The 18,048-nt window shown below is 68.7% G+C and overlaps 2 protein-coding genes across 2 annotated transcripts; one reads left to right on the top strand and one right to left on the bottom strand.

Moving 5' to 3' along the window:
* The first annotated feature begins 299 nt into the window (after positions 1-299).
* Positions 300-8,216, top strand: OSBPL7 (oxysterol binding protein like 7). The gene is given in 25 exon segments (XM_055790010.1): positions 300-377; positions 1,432-1,632; positions 1,857-1,952; positions 1,954-1,980; positions 2,131-2,184; positions 2,305-2,418; positions 2,491-2,610; positions 2,703-2,823; positions 2,910-3,013; positions 3,106-3,198; positions 3,299-3,428; positions 3,541-3,665; positions 3,883-3,963; positions 4,041-4,172; positions 4,753-4,843; positions 4,929-5,138; positions 5,141-5,205; positions 5,744-5,881; positions 5,966-6,029; positions 6,118-6,196; positions 6,288-6,432; positions 7,065-7,206; positions 7,283-7,409; positions 7,488-7,610; positions 7,715-8,216. Coding segments are annotated over 24 exon segments (2,583 nt in total). The 5' UTR covers positions 300-377; positions 1,432-1,539; the 3' UTR covers positions 7,824-8,216.
* A 177-nt stretch (positions 8,217-8,393) lies between these two features.
* Positions 8,394-17,830, bottom strand: TBX21 (T-box transcription factor 21). Its single transcript, XM_055790011.1, is given in 16 exon segments — positions 8,394-8,805; positions 8,808-8,907; positions 8,909-9,067; positions 9,069-9,137; positions 9,139-9,237; positions 9,239-9,386; positions 9,486-9,547; positions 10,117-10,125; positions 10,127-10,276; positions 10,358-10,435; positions 10,437-10,477; positions 10,568-10,722; positions 17,076-17,269; positions 17,271-17,381; positions 17,383-17,457; positions 17,459-17,830. Coding segments are annotated over 16 exon segments (1,833 nt in total). The 5' UTR covers positions 17,531-17,830; the 3' UTR covers positions 8,394-8,494.
* Positions 17,831-18,048: the final 218 nt, after the last annotated feature.

Below are 18,048 nucleotides of genomic sequence, written 5' to 3' on the forward strand. Positions count from 1 at the left end.
CCCCTCCCGCGCGTGGGCAGAGCTGGGGGGGTCGTCTCTTTTCCCCTGGGCTGGTGGAGGCGGGGGGGGGGGGGCGCAGCATGGTTAAGGTGACCCCCGGTACCGGGAAGGAGTCGTGCCCCCGGCGGGGCTCCGCGGCTGGAGCTGTCGCCGTTACCGGGCGGGGGGGGTCCGGCTCGGTGCGGCAGCAGGACGGGGTGGGTACCGGGACCCGGTGGGCACCCGGCGCTGGCGGCTCCGGTCCTCCACGGTGCAGGGGGCAGAGCCGAGCGGCTCCGGCCCGGCGCCTCCGCCTCCTTCCGTGTTCCGGTTCCTGCAGCCGCCGGGCAGGATGCGACCGGCCCCCGGCCCCAGCTGCCCGCCCGCCGCCCGCCCGGGTAAGCACCGGGAACCGGGGGCGGGGGGGTGACCAGCCCCGTGCCCCCGCCCCCGATGTCAGCCCCCCCCCCTCCCCCCCGGCATCCGGATCGGGCCCCCGCTGCCCCGGGGGGGCTGACACTGCGAGGGGCAGACGGGGGGACACGGGGCTGGGCTTTACCCCGCGCTGCCGGGGGTCGTACCGGGGGTCGTGCCCTGCCCGGAGCAGGCAGGAGCTGTGCCCCCACCCCCCGGTAGGGGCTGCAGGCAGAGGGGGCGGCTGGAGACCCCCCGGGGGCATCGGCCCCGTGGGGGGGGGGTCAGTCCTGCCCCCTGGCAGCACCCACGGGGGCTGTCCCTTAGCTGTCAAGCCGGGCAGGGTGGGGGGGTTTGGGCTGCGGAGGGGCCCCCCATTCTCCTCCCCTGTGAGCAGGGGTGCGTGGTGGCATGGCTATCGGTTACCGGTGCCAGGGCTTGGCTGCTGCTCCAGGGTTATCCCAGGACCTGTCCTACAACAGTGGCCAGGACACCAGAGTAGTGCTGGGGGGGACTGGTATGGTGGGGGGGGGTGGGCAGCTTCCCTGTGCCTCAGTTTCCCCTTCCTGTAATTGAGAAGGGCAAAGGGAACAGCTTGCCGGGAGGGAGCATGGCCAGGTTGGGGTTCTGGGGGGTCATGTCCTGGCTCGGGGGTGCTGGGAGGACCGGGGCTGATCCTGGATTCTGTGCCCCGGGTCACTCTCCTGGCTGTGCCCGCCGTGGCGTTGCCCCATGGCACCGAGTCTACGGGATGACGGAGCGGGAGCAGCGTGGCACAGTCGGACTCTGGACCCGCCAGCAGGCGAGGGCCAGACGGCAGAGGCAAGATAAGGCTGGGTGGGTCGAAGGCTCCAGCTCATGCAGAAGCTTCTGGGTCCCAACCACAGTCGTCCACAAGGCTCCTGGGGGGCAGGGGGATCCCCTCCACCCCTTGTCCCCATGAGGGAAGGAATGAGGTGTCCGGCAGGGCAGGAAACCTGTGGGCAGGGTGGGAGATGCCCTCTCCGGGCTCTCTGATGGGGTGTCCCTTCTTTGCAGCAGCTCCCACCACTCAGGCCGTGACAGCTGAGTTTGGACCCCCAGCCCCTCAGCGTGGATGGGAGGGGGGGCTTTGCCCGGTCCCCCTGTTCTGTCTGCTCGCCGGCCATGGGCAGCCACGAGAAGGACCTGTCCTCTCCAAAAAGGGCCCTGTCGCGCTCCAACAGCACCGTGTCTTCCAAGCACAGCAGCATTCAGCAGGTTAGGGGACTCCGGGCTTGGGGAGCACTCAGCAGGACCCCAGTGGTGCATGAGGGCTGGCCCAGGGGTGCCATGGGGCTTTGGGGGGCTTCACCCCACTTTAGGAAGGGTGATACAGAGGTCCCCCGGAGGTACCAACTGTCCCTGACCCTGGGGACTAGGTAGGGAGCACCCAGTCTGCCTGCGGTGCCAAGGGACCCCTGCGCTGACCCCTGTCCCCGCAGGGCTCGGAGAGCTGGGAGGTGGTGGAGGAGCCGCACGCGCAGGGCAGCCCGGGCCAGGAGCCGCCACGGCACGAGGGCTACCTGCTCAAGAAGAGAAAAATGGCCCTTGAAGGGCTGGCACAAGGTAACGGCAGAGCTGGCACCGGGAGCCATCACCCGGCTGGTCCTGGGTGCCGTGCCCAGCCCCGGGCAATTTGGGCCCCTGGATGGGGAAGCGGCAGGGACCGGTCTCTGCACCCCCCCCCTCAAAACAATCATCCTCTCTGTCCCCCAGCGGTACTTTGTGCTGGAAAACGGCATCCTGAAATATGCCACCACGCGCCAGGATGTGAGTGTGGGGCCGGGCTGCGTCCATGCAGCCTCCCCGTGGGCTCAGGGCAGGGGAGACCCCATGGGCCCCATGAGGAAGGGGGTCTTCCCCCTGACAGGTGTCCCCGGGCTCCCCCAGGTCCTCAAGGGCAAACTGCATGGTGCCATCGACGTCCGTCAGTCCGTCATGTCCGTCAACAAGAAGGCGCAGCGGGTCGACCTGGACACGGAGGAGAACATCTACCACCTCAAGGTGCCGGTGGGGGCTGGAGCCGGGGCTGGGGGCGTTGGGTCGTGTCCCCCTGAACTTGCCCCTGTCCCACAGATCAAGTCCCCAGAGCTCTTCGCTAGCTGGGTGAGCAGCCTCTGCTCCCACCACCAGGGCGAGAGGCCCGAGCCCTGCCCCAGGGGGGGGCCTGTGGGGAGGACCCCCACCACCGCACAGGTGGGTGACACCTCGGGGTGGCGATGCGAGGCAGTGGTCGGGCGCGGGGGTCCTGAGAGCAGCCCCGGTGTTGCCCCTTCCCCCCGCTGCAGGGCCAGTGGACACGGATCCTGCCCTCGGGCAGTGCCCCTGCCCTCTCCACCCTCGCCAGCTCCCGGGACAAGGTGAACGCCTGGCTGAAGGACAGCGAGGGGCTGGAGCGCTGCTCGGCCGGTGAGCGGGGTGGGAGGGGGGTGCAGGGTGGGGGGGGTGTGCCCTGTCCCCCCTCCCTGACCGGACTCGCTCGGTGCCCGCCGCAGAGCTGTCGGAGTGCCAGGCGAAGCTGCAGGAGCTGACGGGCATGCTGCAGAGCCTGGAGGCCCTGCACCGCATCCCCTCGGCCCCCCTCATCTCTGGCAGCCAGGTGAGCGGGACAGCAGCATCATCGAGCAGCCCCCCCCCTCCCCCCCCCTTCCTGGGGAGGGTCTGCGTCCAGCCCCCTCCTCTTATTCGCAGCCCTCGGCCGCTGCGGAGAGGCCGAAGAAGGGCAGGAGGACCACCAAGATCTGGTGCACCCAGAGCTTTGCCAAGGACGACACCATCGGCAGGGTGAGGGAATCCCGGCGAGCTCTGCCTGCCGCCGGCTGGGCCGCTGCCCTGAGACGGAGCCCCCCCAGAGCCCCACTGACCCCCACGTTGTCCACCCCAGGTGGGCCGCCTGCACGGCTCCGTCCCCAACCTCTCGCGCTACCTGGAGCCGTCCCAGAGCCAGCTGCCCTTCAGCCTCCCCCCAGAGTACAGCCAGCTGCAGAGGAGCTTCTGGATCCTGGCCCAGAAAGGTGGGATGGGGCGGGGGGGGGGGACTGAGCCCCACTGGGGGTCTCAGTGGCAGCAAGGGGGGCACTGAGGTGCTGTGCCACAGCCTGACCGCCTGCCCCCGTCTCCTGGCAGTGCACGGCTCGCTCAGCAGCGTGGTGGCCGCGCTGATGGCTGAGAGGGCGCGTCTGGAGGAGATGCAGCAGGCGCTGGACCGGCGGCGCTCAGCCCCGCGCCCGGGCAGTGCTGGCAATGCCGGGGTGAGGGATCGCAGGGGGCCAGGGCTGCCCCCAGCTTTGGGTCCCACCGGCACCCAGGGATTGGTGCTGGTGGGGTGCAGCGAGTTGGCCGGGTCTCAGCCTGGTGCTGGGAGCCCAGGCAGCAGTGGGGCAGTGCCCCCCCCTCCTTGTCAGCCCTGTGCTGGCAGGAGGGGACAGGCCAGGGGGGCTTGGCTCAGCCTCCCCCCTGCCCCCACAGGCCACCCTGCGCCGCTTCCACTCGCTTTCCGTCTCCTCCGACACCACGCTGGACTCCTTTGCCTCGCTGCACCCCGACGAGGTCAGGAGGGGCTGGGGGGTGGAGGGGCTGGCTGCCCCCCCTGAGCAGGGGGGCTGAGGTGGTGGCTGTCCCTGCAGCCGGACGCGCTGCTGGCCAAGGGCCGGGAGCAGCAGCTTTCCAACCGCAGCATCGTCTCGCTGGCCGACTCGCACACTGAATTCTTCGACGCCTGCGAAGTCTTCCTCTCTGCCAGCTCCTCGGAGAACGAGGTGGGGGGTCTTCGGCTGGGGGCGGGGCTATGGGGTGTGTGTGTTTCTACTGGCTTGGGGGGGCTCTGCAGACCCCCCTGCCATCACTCTGCTGCTGTTTCTCCCTTCATTTCTCCCTTCTCTCTCCTCCGTCCCCTCCCCAGTAGCTGGCCCATGAGCCGCCCCTCACGTCCCCCCCAGCCCCTGTTCCCCCCTGGGCCCCATGTCTCCCCCAGCCCCTCTCCCCCCCCCCCCCCCGTGGCCCCGTGACCCCTGCAGCCCCCACCCCCTCACCCCCCTGTGGGCCCTTGGGGTCTCCGCAGGCTCTGAGCCTGGTGGTGGGGGCCAGGTGCTCCCGGTGCCCCCCCCCCCCCACCTCTCTGCTCTGCCCTTCTGCGGCCCCACTGGTAGCCGCCACCCCCCTCCCCATCCTGCCCGTCGCCCCCATCCCAGGTACCCAGGTCTCATCCCATCCTCCCGAGGGGGGCCCTTCCCGGTACAGCCCCTCCTGTGCTGCCCCGTGTCGGTGGGGTAACCCCCAGACCCACCCCTCCCACCCACCCCCCCCCGCGACCCCCGACGGTCCCCTGCGCCTCCTCAGCCCTCGGACGACGAGTCGTGCATCAGCGAGGTCACCACCAGCGTCTGCGAGGATGCTGCCGAGCCGGGGGGGCCGGGCCGCCCCCCGACAGGTACAGGGAGGTGGGCACCGGGGCTGGCACCGCGGGGGGGGGGCGGTGGAGCGGAGCCGTCCCCCCACCGCCCGGTCGCCGGCAGGAGCGGAGGGTCCGGGGGTGCCCGTGGAACCGCCGCCGCTGGAGCTGCCGGGGCCGGACTCGCGGCGGCGGAGCTGCCTGCCGGCCCCCCCGGCGCCGCCGGGGGACGTGAGCCTGTGGGGGCTGCTGCGGAGCAGCGTGGGCAAGGACCTGTCACGCGTGGCGCTGCCGGTGCAGCTCAACGAGCCGCTCAACACGCTGCAGCGCCTCTGCGAGAGCTGGAGTACAGCGCGCTGCTGGACCGCGCCAGCCGCGCCCGCGACCCCCGGCAGCGCATGGTGGGGGGGGCGCGGGGGGGCTGCAGGGGGGTTTGGGGCGGGGGGAGGCTCGGGGGGCTCCGGGGGCAAGGGGTCTTCCGGGGGTTTTGGGGGCGGGGGGGCTTCGGGGGCACGGGGGGCTGCGGAGACGGCGGGGTTCAGGGGCTTGGGGGGCTTCAGGAGGCAGGGGGAGAACGGGGGAGGCTGAGGGCACGGAGGGCGGGGGGGACACAGGGGGCTCCGGAAGGTTTGGGGGTTTGGGGGACGCGGGAGGACTTGGGGAATTGATGGATTTAGGGGGCTCGGGGGACAAGGGGGGCTCCTGGGACATGGGGGAGCGGGAGGGGACAGGGGACATGGGGGGCTCGGGGGACAGGGGGGGCTCCCCATCCACAGCGGGACGGACAAGGGGCAGGGGGCTGCATGAGCTCGGAGATGCCACGCCCTTTATGGGCGGAGCCTCGGGAAAACCACACCCGGGCTGGGGCGGGACCGTCGGTGCCCCGCCCGGGCGCGGTGGCAGGGGCGAGGTGACAGCGGTCGGTGGCTGCGGTGGCAGGTCTACGTCGCCGCCTTCGCCGTGTCCGCCTACGCCTCCACCTACTACCGGGCGGGCAGCAAGCCCTTCAACCCGGTGCTGGGCGAGACCTACGAGTGCGTGCGGCCCGACCGCGGCTTCCGCTTCATCAGCGAGCAGGTGGGGACGGGGCTGGGGACAGGGACGCAGGGACGGGGACGTGGAGGAGCCGGACAGGGCGGTGGCATGTCCCTCTTCCTCCAGGTCTGCCACCACCCTCCCATCTCCGCCTGCCACGCCGAGTCTGACAACTTCATCTTCTGGCAAGGTGGGTGCTGAGGGGGGTGTTGGGGACACAGGAGGGGACAAGGGGGGTCTCACATCCTCCCCGCCCCCCCCCCCCCCCCCCCCCCCAGACATGAGGTGGAAGAACAAATTCTGGGGCAAGTCCCTGGAGATTGTCCCCGTGGGCACCGTCAACGTCCAGCTGCCCAGGTGAGACCCCCAGCCCAGGCAGGTGGCCCCCTGCCCCCCTGGTGGCCCCCTGCCGGGTGTCCCCCGGCCGACGGTGTGGCGGTGCCTGCAGGACTGGGGACCACTTTGAGTGGAACAAGGTGACGACGTGCATCCACAACGTCCTTAGCGGCCCGCGCTGGATCGAGCACTACGGAGAGGTGCTGATCCGCAACACCCGTGACGCCTCCTACCACTGCAAGATCACCTTCTGCAAGGTGTGCCCTGCCCCACCCCGGCCCCGCCCCAGCCACGCCCTTCCACGTGTCCCTGACCCCACTCCCCATTGCATCCTCGTTGCCTGGCCCCGCCTCTTGGGCTGTGTCCCCGCCCCCTTCACCCCATGCACAACTTAATGTGTTATTGTTGCCCCGCCCTTTCCTAATGGCCCTGCCCCTTCCCAGTGGCCACACCCTTCATGGCCACGCCCCATCCCAATGACTCCACCACCGCACTTAGAAACCCCCCCTTTCCCAATGGCCCCACCCATCGCTCATGGCCCCCCTTCTCAATGGCCCCACCCTTTCCCAGTGACCCCACCCCACCCCTCATGGCCCTGCCCTTTCCTGATGACTCCTCCCATCACTCATGGCCCTGCCCTTTCCTGATGGCCCCTCCCATCACTCATGGCCCCCGCCCTTTCCCAATGACTCCACCCTCTCACTTAGAGCCCCCACTTCCCAGTGGCCCCCCCCTTTCCCAGTGGCCCCCTCTTTCCCAATGAACCCAGCCACCACATGGCCCCCCCCCTTTCCCAGTGTCCCCCCTTTCCCAGTGCCCCCCCCGTTTCCCAGTGCCCCCCCCCTCACTCTGGGCCCCCCCTTCCTGCCCCCCATCCCCGTGGCCGCAGGCGCGGTACTGGGGCGCGGGGGCCAACGAGGTGCAGGGGGCCGTGCTGAGCCGCAGCGGGACGGTGGTGGAGCGCCTGGCCGGCAAGTGGCACGAGGGGCTGCACCGCGGGCCTGCCCCCGGACAGTGCATCTGGAGAGCCAGTAAGGACGGGGGAGGGGGCTGTGCTGAGCGGGGGGTCCCTTGCCCTGGGGGTCTCAGCACGGTGCCCCCCCGCAGACCCCATGCCCCGTGACCACGAGAGGAACTATGGCTTCACCCAGTTCGCCCTGGAGCTGAACGAGCTCACGCCTGAGCTGCGGCGGGTCCTGCCCTCCACCGACACCCGCCTGCGCCCCGACCAGCGGTGAGCAGCCCCCCAGCGCCGGGGTGGGGGGTGGCTGGGGCTGCCCAGCTCGTTACAGCCGTGTGCCCCCCCCCCCAGCTACCTGGAGGAAGGCAACGTGCCGGCGGCCGAGACGCAGAAGCGCCAGATTGAGCAGCTGCAGCGGGACCGACGCCGCGTCATGGAGGAGAACAACATCACGCACCAGGCTCGCTTCTTCAGGTGGGGCCGGGGGCATTGCGTGAGGCGCAGGGGCATGTGGGATCTCTCAGGGAATGGGGAGACCCCCCTGGGTGTGACACAAGCCCCCCCTCCGCCACCCCCAGGCGGCTGACGGATGCCAACGGCAAGGAGTCCTGGGTCACCAACAACACCTACTGGAAGCTGCGCCTGGACCCCGGCTTCGCCCACCTGGACAGCGCGGTGCTCTGGTAGCAACCCCCCCCCGGGTGCTGAGCCCCCCCAGCTCATTACAGCAGTGGCACTCAGCAGTGGGGCTGGTCCCCCCCCAGCACTGGGGGTGCAGTGCGTCGTCCCGGCCCCCCCAAGCCGTTTTGCTGGTGTTCAAGCAAAACTGTGATATAAAAAATGAAGGGGGTGGGGGGGCACAGGTGGTGCTTCCCCCCCGACCCGGGGCAGAGCCTTGGGGCTGGCTGGGGAACTTTGGGGCAGGGGCTGGCGGGGCCCCCCTGCCTTGGGGGCACAGGATGCTTGGGTCCCTGGCTCGCAGTGGGGTGGGGGGAGCAGGGGGTCGTGGGGTGCCCGCGGGCGGGCAGACCCCTCTGGCCCCCCAAGCTGTGCACAGGGGCTGCTCTAATAAAGGCTGCAAAGTGCTGGAGTGTGCAGAGAGCTTCCTTCTCCCTGCCACCACCCCCGGGGCTCAGGACCCCCATCCCAGGCCAGGATGGCTGGGGCCCCCCAGCAAGGTGGGGGGGCCACAAGTCCCTTACCCCCCCCTGGTGCCTCAGTTTACCTCCTCCATGTGCACAGAGCAAAGAGCCGTGCCCCACAGCATTCCCTTTATTGCAAGATATGCTGCTGCCCCCAGCCCCACGCCGGGCACGTGGGGGCTCAATAAATACTTCAGCATTAACCTCCCCCCCCGCTTAAAAACCACCGACGACAAAAAAAATGCACCGTCCCCCCCACATCCCCTCCCCACTCGCCCCCGCGCCCCCACCGGGGTGGCACTGGGGGCTGATTGTCTGGCTGCAGCCCCCCCTCCACTCAAGTCTTCCCAGGATATGGGTGTTAAATAGGGGGGACGCACTCGCAGGACCCCTTGCACCCAGCTCCTGTGGCCTTGGGGTGCCCGGGGTGGGGGTCTGAGCCCCCCTGGTGCGGCTCAGTTGCTGTAGAAGCCATAGTAGCCACTGTCGGCACCCAGGTCCTTGTCGTAGAGGTCCCCGTTTCGGGGTGGGGGGGAGCTCTCGGCGCTGGAGGGGTACGGGGACACCCGCCGCCGCTTGCACTCGTACAGCCCCGAGTCCGAGGAGTCCCCCGAGGTGGCGGCGGGGGGGCTCGGGGGGCCAGCCCTCCGCCTCCTTCCCCTTCTCCTCCCGGGGCTCCCGGTACCAGCCCAGAGCCCCGGGGCTGCCCTTGGGGCCGTACTGCCCGGGGCTCCAGCCCCCCGCCACCCCGAACCCCCCCGGCCCCTCGGGGTAGTAGGGCAGGGGGGGGATGTGGGGCAGGTGACAGGGCGAAGGGCTTCACCCCGTAGGGCACCAGCTTGCCCCCCCCATACCCCCCCCTCGTAGCCACCATATTCCAGAGCCCCGGTGGCAGGCGGCTGCTGGGGGGTGAAGTACCAGCACGGGGGGTCCTTGGGGGGCAGAGGCAGCGCAGCCCCCCCGCTCCCCACTGAAGAAGCGCCCGGGGGGCAGCGGGTACTGCTCGGGCAGGAAGGGCTGGAAGCGGGGGGCTGGCAGGAGCTGCTGGCAGCCGGGACCCTCGGGCGGAGATGGGGTGAGGCGGTCACCCTCCGAGGCCGTGTACATCCTGGGGGGGGGGACACACAGGGTGGGAGTCAGGGGGATGCCCTCCTGCCAGCCAGGGCTGGGGGGGGGGGGGCTGGTGGGAGAGCGGGGGGACACTCACGAGTCAAAGTTGTCCCGAAAGCCTTTGGCGAAGGGGTTGTGGTCGATCTTCAGCTGCGTGATCTTGGGGGGGACACAGAGCTGGGGGGTGCTGGGGCTGATGGCAGCCTCCCCCCTGCCCAGGGATGTTCCCTCCATTTCTTTTCCCTCAAGTGGTCCCCACCCTTGCCTGCCCCAGGACGCCCACCCCAGCACCCATGGGGCTCAGCCTCAGCTGGGGGGGCCAGGGGGCAATTGCTGGGATGCTGGTGGCGGGGCATTGCAGGGTGCTGGGATGCTGGGGGGATGCAGGGGGCACTGGTGGGGCTACTGGGATACTGAAGGGATGTGGGGGGTACCAGGGGTTAGGGAGATGCTGTGGACAGAGTGTTGGCGGGGGCATGGGGGGGTCTGGGGGGATGCCATTGGGGTTTCCCTGATGGTGGGGACCTTAAAGGATACTGGGGGGTGGGGGTACCAGGGGCTGCTCTGGGTGGGTTACCAGGGTTGCTGTGATGCTGGGGCAATACTGGGGTGTATCAGTGGTTTCTGTGGCCGTGGGAGGATGCTGGGGGTCCTGTGCTGCTGGGGGTCTGTTTGGAGGGGGGGTAAGCCCATGCTGGGAACTGGAGGAGGGGGTGTCTCATACTCACATCGGCGTTTCTGGTAGGCTGTGACGGCAATGAACTGGGTCTCGGGGAAGGCGAAGGTGTGGGTGTGTGGGGAGGGGTACGCCTCCTCGCCCTCACCCTCCTTCACCTCCGTCACGTGCAGCCGGGGCTGGTACTTGTGCAGCGACTGCAGCACGATCATCTGGGGGGGGGGGGGGCAGCAGGTGGTCATGGGGGGCATGTGGAGACCTGGCACAGCCTGGCACAGTGGTGGGACCCTTACCTGGCCGACATTGGATGCGCCCTTGTTGTTGGTGAGCTTCAGCTTCCCGAAGGAGACCTCCTGCCGCATCCAGTGGGCAACCCGTGTTGGGTGAGTCGGGGTGCAGGTACAGGCGGTTCCCTGGGTTGGGGGGGCAGCAGGGACAGGGTTATTCCCTGCCCCAGCATGGTGAAGAGGGGGATGAGGAAGGAATGGCGGGGGTGGCCTTACCTGGCATGTTGCCCTCGGCTTTGCCGCACTGCACCCACTTGCCGCCCTGGTAGCGCCAGTGATGCTGGTCCACCAGCACCACGTCCACGCAGACGTTGTAGTGGGCCACGGGGTTGAGCCCCGAGAGGTTGAAGCTGAGGAACGGGAACATGCGCCTGGGGAGGGGACAGAGGTGCAGGCACTTGTCACCCCCCTGCTCAACCCCTGCTGCAAGGGGCTGCACTGGGAGGGGGGGTGGCTCTGTCTTGCCGAGTGGCAATGGGGAAACTGAGGCAGTGTGATGCCTGCCCCCCCCCCCCCCCCCCCCTCCATGCCCGGCTGGGTGCCCGTGAGGAGCTGACTGACCCTGGCAGCTGGGGGATGCTCTCGGGCTGATCCCCCCCCACCGGCATCTTCCTCCCCCTCCCCAAGCACCTTCCGGATCGGAAACCAACACCGCTGCTATTTCGGGCTGGGCGCCAGCCTGTGCCAAGGGCAGGAAGGGGACAGGACGGGACAGACGGGGGGGACCCTGTGGCCACAGGGCTGCAGCTGCCACCCCCTGTGGGGCTGCACCCCGCTGTCCCCACGCACCGGTGGGGCTGGGTGGGGTACCACAAATCTCAGCTCTGGGGTGGGAGATCTGACACTTCACACTCCAAGTGTAGTCCCTCTCTTTCTGTCACTGGCTCCCATAGCCCCAGAAGCCCCAGTTGCCATCACAGTGGGGCCTCAAGCCATGGCTGGGGTCACTGGTTCAGCCCCCTGTCCCCCAAGCAGAGTACGGCTCCTCCACTGCAGCATTTTGGTACCCGCTGGAGTTTTGGCTCTTGGCAGCTGGAGCTGGAAACCAGCCCCAGCACCACCAGCAGCCCCCCCGGCACCACCAGCAGCAGCCCCGCTGCCCGGCTACCCCGTTAGTGTCACCCACGCTACCAAACCATCGCTGGCACGGAACAGGACAGACCCCACCCCTGCCCCGGCACAGACTGATGTGGGGGCCCTCAGCCCTCCTCCCAGCTTTGCAAGGGTAAGATACACATGGGGTGATGCGGGAATTCATCCTGAACCCCCCCACCCTGGGGAAGAGGGCTGGGGGGACTGCAGCTCCGCACCCCCCCAGCCCCCTCCCTCTCTCGGGCTGTGCCACTTCCCATCTGCTGGTAACCTGGTGGGTGAGAAGGGGGACAACCGACAGGGGGAGGGGACTGCATTTTCCCCCCACTCCCCACCTCCTCAAAGCATCGATGTTTCTCATAAAATGGTTGCTGGGGCTTCTCCAAAAAGGCCCGGAAAACCGTACCCAGCCGAGGGGTCCCGTGTGTGGCTGGGGGCTTCCACCTTCCCCAGTGCCAGAAGGGGCCCCGGGTGGCCGGGCTGGGGCAGGGAGGGGGGGCTGCTCCCTGGAGCCACCCTCAGCCCAGCCATCATCCCAGCAGGAGCGAGGGATGGAGCCAGCGGGGCTGCCCACCAGCACCATTCACCCCTGGCAGGGGGCTGGGGGGGGGGGGGGGTACTTTACCTCCCCAGCAGCATGGGAAGGGGGTACCTTGCCCCCTCCCCCGGCAGCTCCCAGCCACCCAGGCCCCAGCTCACCAGGGTTTCCCACCAACCTCAAGGCAGAGACCTGGAAGCTCATGACAGGGATGGCAGCACACACCAGAGAGCCCCGCTGAGCCCCATCCTGCCCCTGCGCCCCAGCCGGGGGGGGCCGAGAGGGCCAAAACACGGACAAGGAGCAAAGCAAGGGGCTGGGGCAGGAGCGGGGGGCACCAGCCGTGGCCCCTGCAGGAAGCGTGGCTCGGGCAATGCCACAGCACCGGGGAAGCAACATGCAAAGAGCGGTGGAAAGAGTGCATGCAACCCGCACCAGGCAGCGCTGACTCAAAATTGCCCTTGCAAAAGAGAGGGGAAAAGAAAAAGAAAGCAGCGCTGACGGTGAGGAGCTGCACATGTGCTCCCCGGGGCCGGGATGGATGGGGACCCCGAGCATCCCGGGTACCCCAGGGTCCGGCCAAGCCCGCGCAGACCCCGTCCTACCACTGGTGTGCCGAAAGCGGGCAGCCCGGGGGGCTCACACCTCCTCCGTAGCGAGACCTGGCCCTGTCATGGGAAGGTGGTTCCTGCCACCGATAAAAATTGCAGCCACATCAAAGGGCAGCAGCGAGGGGCTGTGCTGCCTTCAAGCCCCTGCCAAGCTCTTGCACGGCACTGCCTTGCCACCACCGTGCTCCACGTGCCAAAACCCTCACCAGCACCAGCTCGCAGCACACCATCAGCCAGGGTGACGGCTGGCCAAGGGGCAAGCAGCCAGGCTGAGCGTTGCACCAGCTTCAAGCTGCTGCAAGGAGCAGGGAGGAAGAAAACAGCCTTTTTCTGGGTTTGGGTTTTGTTTTTTTTTTTTTTTTGCACCTTGCTTGCTCCCACACCGCTGGCTCCCCGGCTCCCCAAGCCTCGCACTGCTGCCGGAGCCGAGAGAGAGTCACAGCTCAGCCGCTGCCGCGGTGCAAACCGCAGGGCTCGGCCGGGGCATGGGAGGGTGGGGGGTAAGACCCGAAACCATGCATGCTTCGAGTTTATTTTTAAATCCCCCGGTGCTTGAGCTCCCGGGGCTGCTGCTCTGGCAGGACTTGGTTCCCCTGGGTCTGGTCCCTGCGGTTTGGGAGGTGCCGTGGTGGGGTGCAGGATGCCCCTGCCACCTCCCCGTGCACCCCAAAAGCCAGTGGCCACTTCTGGTTTCCCTCCCTTCACACGTTCGTTTCTGGAGCTCCAGAAGGGGTTCCCGGCCCTCAGGCTGCCCCCAGGTTTGTCCCTGCATGAACCCCCTGACTCAGGGGGCTGGTGGGGACAGGGCACGTGAGGCCATGGGGCAGGGGAGCCAGGGGGAGCTGGACGCACATCCAAGGGACGTGGGTGTCAAGGTTGACATGGGAACCCGGGGTCATGGGGACACCAGGAGCAGGGACAGGGGGTCCAGGATGAACCCAGGCAGAAAGAAATCTGGGGGTCAACTGCCTGCAAACCTGCGTGGGGCCAGAAGTGCCACCGCGCCCCCAGCCAGAAATGCCCCCCTGCACCCCTGCAAGCACAACGGGGGGGCTGCCAGCTTCCTGAGCTGCCTCCTCTCCCACTGGCAACCCAGCGCGCCCCAGCCCAAGCAGCTGCAAGAACCACGGTCGTGTGGGAGATCGGCACAGCCCCCACTGTGCTCCACCTGCCCGCCGCCCCCGCCGCACAGCTGCATGGCACAGCTGTATGGCACGGCTGCTCAGCACGGCACGGGGACATGGCACCGGCTGCACGGCAATGCATGGCACAGCGGCTGCAGTGCACAGCTGCATGGTTGCATGGTGAGGCTCCTCGGCACGGTGACATGGCACGGCTGCACAGTGCTACGTGGCTGCATTGTGTGGCACGGCACAGGTACATGGTGGCATAGCTACATAGTGGCACTGCCACACCACTGCCTCCAGCCCCACAGAGCTGCCAGCTGGGCACCGGGTCCCCCCAGCCCGGCGTGCACCGGGAGAGCCGCTGCTGGCCTGGGCAAACTGTCCTCAAGTCCCCCTGGAAAGGCGATGCCGGCCCTTGTCTCCTCGCAACTGCACGGCCACCCCTGGCACCCCTCAAACCAAAGCTAATTCTTGTGTTTGCCAAATGCAAACCCAGCTCTTATGTCCCCAAAGCTGTCCTCCATGTCCCCTGCAAAGGCAACGCCAGCCCGTATCCCCCGAGCGCAAACCACCCCCAGCATCCTCCCCAAAGGCAATGCCATCCTCCGTGTCCACAAATGCAAAAACAGCCCCTGCACCCCCAGAGACAGCACCGAGTCCCCCCCAAATGCAAAGCCAGCCTCTGTGTCCCCCCGAAAGGCAAAGCCACCCCCGTGTCCCCCCAAAAAGCAAAGCCAGCCCTGGCTTTGCAGCAGAACCCTGTGGCAGGAATTCCCCGGGGCGATGGCGAGTCCTTGGGGGTTTCCGCAGAAATCCTGCCCTGGCTGAGCCCCGAGCGCCCTGCGGGGTGGAGGGAGAGGGACCCGCGTGGGAAACCAGCAGGAAATTATTTTTGCCTGGGATGAGTGGGTGTGGGGTGGCGTGGGATGGCACAGGACGGCGTGTGATGGCACGGAATGGTGTCAGAGCCGCGACAGAGAGGTGGGAGTGGGCAGGGAAGGTGCCAGCGGGGGTCAACCCCAACACCTGACTGGGTGCTGCCATCTCCGACCTGGCCTCAGCCCCTCTCCATGGGGACACGGGGGGCTGCAACCCAGGGACGCCGGCACCGAGGGACTGGCAGAGCCCGATGAGACGGGGCACGGGCACTGCCGATGGAACACGTCCCCTGCTCTGTCCCAGAGCCCCCCAGCCCGGGGGGTGCCCGCTTTGAGGCACACGTGCCCCCCAAGCCCCTGCTTTGTGGTTTTTCCTGTGTCTCAGCAGAGCTGCAGCCTGGCCCTGCACACAGATTTTTGCAAAAGCAGCTCGGGGTCGGGGGAAACGGATGTTTTGTGGCTCTGAGTTTGACATCTTCCCAGGCTGGCTTTGCCATGAGCCCCCAACCCCAGCACAGGGCACACACCCCCCAGCCCCTCTGCAGAGTTGCCATGGGGGGTGGAGCTGGCAGAAGAGCCCCAACATCGCCTGGCTTCAGGCTGGAAGTGGGTGACAGAGCCCAGATGGGCAGCAGGGCAGAGAGGGCAGCACCCCGGTTTCCAGACCCTCAGCGCCAAATCCTGAGCTGCTCTGACACAGCGGGGACGGGCATTGCCCCAGCATCAGCTGTAAGGGCTGGGCAAAGCGAGAAGGAAAGCAACGGGGCAGATTTCAGTGGGACCTAAATGATGGTGGGTGAGAAAGAACCATTTGGAGGGTCCGATGCCCCTGCCAGCCCCTTGGTCGATGCTGGGGACACATCAGCCCACCCGTGACGGTGCTGGTTCGCTGCTGAGCGGCCCCAAGCCCGGCGGGGGGAGCAGGCCTGGGAACGGCCGTGGCAAACCAAGCGGCCCTAACGTGTTTAGACTTCCAACACATTAAGCAGGTTGGTCTCAGCATCGAAGTGACATCGTCTGTCTCGGCCAAGGGAGAGAAGGGGAGAGGGCACAGAGCATCGCTGCCGGCAGCCCCCGTGCCGAGCCCCGGCACCGTGCAGAAGGAGAACCCCTAAGCCAAGGAATGGCAATGGGGGGTGGGGGTGGGGGGGCTGGGGGGCAGTCGCTGCAGCAGGAGGAGCTGGGGGGTCTCTGCCGGCTGCCCTCTCTCCCCCTTACCATGGATTTTTAGGAGCTACAGCACAGCCCCTGATCCAGAGGGGGCTGAGCCCCCCATGCCCCCCCATGCTCACACTCCCCTCCTCACCCCTGCATGATCCCACTGAGACCCCCCAAAGCGCAGCACACACACCCCCCCCATCACCCCAGCGTGGGGCCGAAGGACAGGCGCAGGGTGGGCACCAGCACTCTGGGCTCCCCTTGCTCCAAGTCGGGGCAACTCCACAGCCCCTCCAGCCTGTATCACAGCCCCCCCACCCCCCCGACTCCATAAGCAGGAGTGTTGGCAGAGGTGGGGTAGACTTTAGCCCCCCATATATCCCCCTACCCTGCTGCAAGCCCTGGAACCCCACAGCCTGTGAGCAAGAGGCAGCACGGAGGGGACAGCAGGTGCCCGGCTGCGGTGTCACCAACGCCTGTTTTGGCACCCGGGATGTTGCCGAACCCCTTCCCCAGGCACATGGGGGGCACCCGGCCTCTGCCTGCCCCACAGAGCAGGGGGAGATTTCCATCCTGGAGGGGGAGGACAGCAGGTAGAGGGGGTGCCACCCCCCCACCCCACCCCCCGCCGTGTTCGTGGGGTGGCAGGCACCGCACCGTCACTACTTGTTGCAGCGCTGAGCTGGATCCGGCCCGTGGGTCGGGGCTGGGTAACCGCTGCCGCCCGGCCCCATCTCCGTGAGCTTCCTGGCACAACAGACCCTGCCTGGGCACGGGAGGTCCAGCCCCCCCTGCTCCACCCTGACGCAGGTGGGGACACCCCCAGACCCCCTTCTGCTTCCAACAAGCCTCAACTCCCCTAGAAAACAAGACCTGGGGGGGGAGTCTGGTCCACTTTGCTCCCCCACCTTTTTGCTTCACCCCCACAGAAAGACATCACCCCCAAACCCACAGGTATGGGGATCCCCTCTTGCACACACAGCCCCCCCCCCCCCCCCCTTGCACGGGCAGATGGGGACCCCCAGCCTCACAAACACCTCCAGCACTTTGGGGTGACAAGGCAGGAACCTCCAGCCCCCCACCGTGCCGATCACCCCCCACCCCGCAGCCCCCCCGGCTTGTCCCGCACCCCCACTGCCAGCGCACCCACCCCAGCACCCCCTATTCCCCTGCCCACCCCGGACCGCCACCCTCCCCTCCCCACTGCCTGTACGGGTCCCAGTGCTGCTGCCGGTCTGTCCCGGTGCCCCCCCGCAAAGAACCCCCCCCGCCCGGACACCCTCCCCCCCTGGTGCCCCCCACCCCCCCCCCCCGGCTCACCTGCCCTGCTTGGTGATGATCATCTCGGTCTGGTGCTTGTGGAACTTGGCCCAGAGCGGGTAGTTGTTGAGCATCACCTGCACCTTACCGGCCGCCCGGTACCCGGGCAGGGCGCAGAGCGGCCCGGTGCGGGGGCACAGCGGCCCGGTCCCGGCGCCGTACGCCCCCTCTGCCCCCGCGTACAGCTCCGCGCCCCGCGTAACCCTCCACCGGGGCTGCGGCGGGGGGCGGCGGAGCCCGGTAAGGCGGGCACGGCCCCAGGAACCGAGCACCGAAGCCACCGGCGGTGCCGTAAGGGAGAGGGGGGTGCTCCTGGCTCCGGTCCCCCCCCATCACCGTAGTAGGCGGCGGCGGCGTCCCGGGGGCCCGGCGGCTCCTTGGCGAAGGCTGGCGGCGGCGCTGAGCATGGGGACGGCGGGGCGGGGGGCTCCGGTGCCCGGCTCCAGCGCGCCCATGGACGGGCGGGGGGCACCGGCCCCGCTCAGCCGCTCATGCGGGCCCCCCCGGCGGCCCCGGGACGCGGAGCCCGGCGCCCTTCAGCGGTGCCCACCTCGCCGGGCTCCCGCCGCCCCCTCCATGCCCGGCGGCCCCGGGGAGGGTGCGGGGCGGGGGACCAGCCGTGGCGGCCCGGGGAAAGCCAAGGGAAAGAGGGGCGAAAAAAAACACCCCGACAAAAAAAAAATCCCCAAACACCCGGAAAGCCCCCAAAAGTGCCGTCGGGGGGGGGGGGGGGGGCGGGGGGGGAGCTGCCCCGCCGGTGCCGCTTGCCGGTGCCCTCACACCGCTCCACCTGCCCATCGCCGTGGCCCCGCGCCTCTTATCCAAAGAAGCGGCTCCGCGCCGGGAGCTCCGCCCCCCCCCGGGGGCGGCCCCCCACCGGGGCGGGGAGGGGCACGGGGCGGGGAGCGGGACACGGGGGAGCGGGACACGGGGGGAGCGGGACACACACGGGGGGGCGGGGGGGACACGCAGG

This window comes from Falco peregrinus, chromosome 18, assembly GCF_023634155.1.
Source record: "Falco peregrinus isolate bFalPer1 chromosome 18, bFalPer1.pri, whole genome shotgun sequence".
Classification (NCBI taxonomy): domain Eukaryota; kingdom Metazoa; phylum Chordata; class Aves; order Falconiformes; family Falconidae; genus Falco; species Falco peregrinus.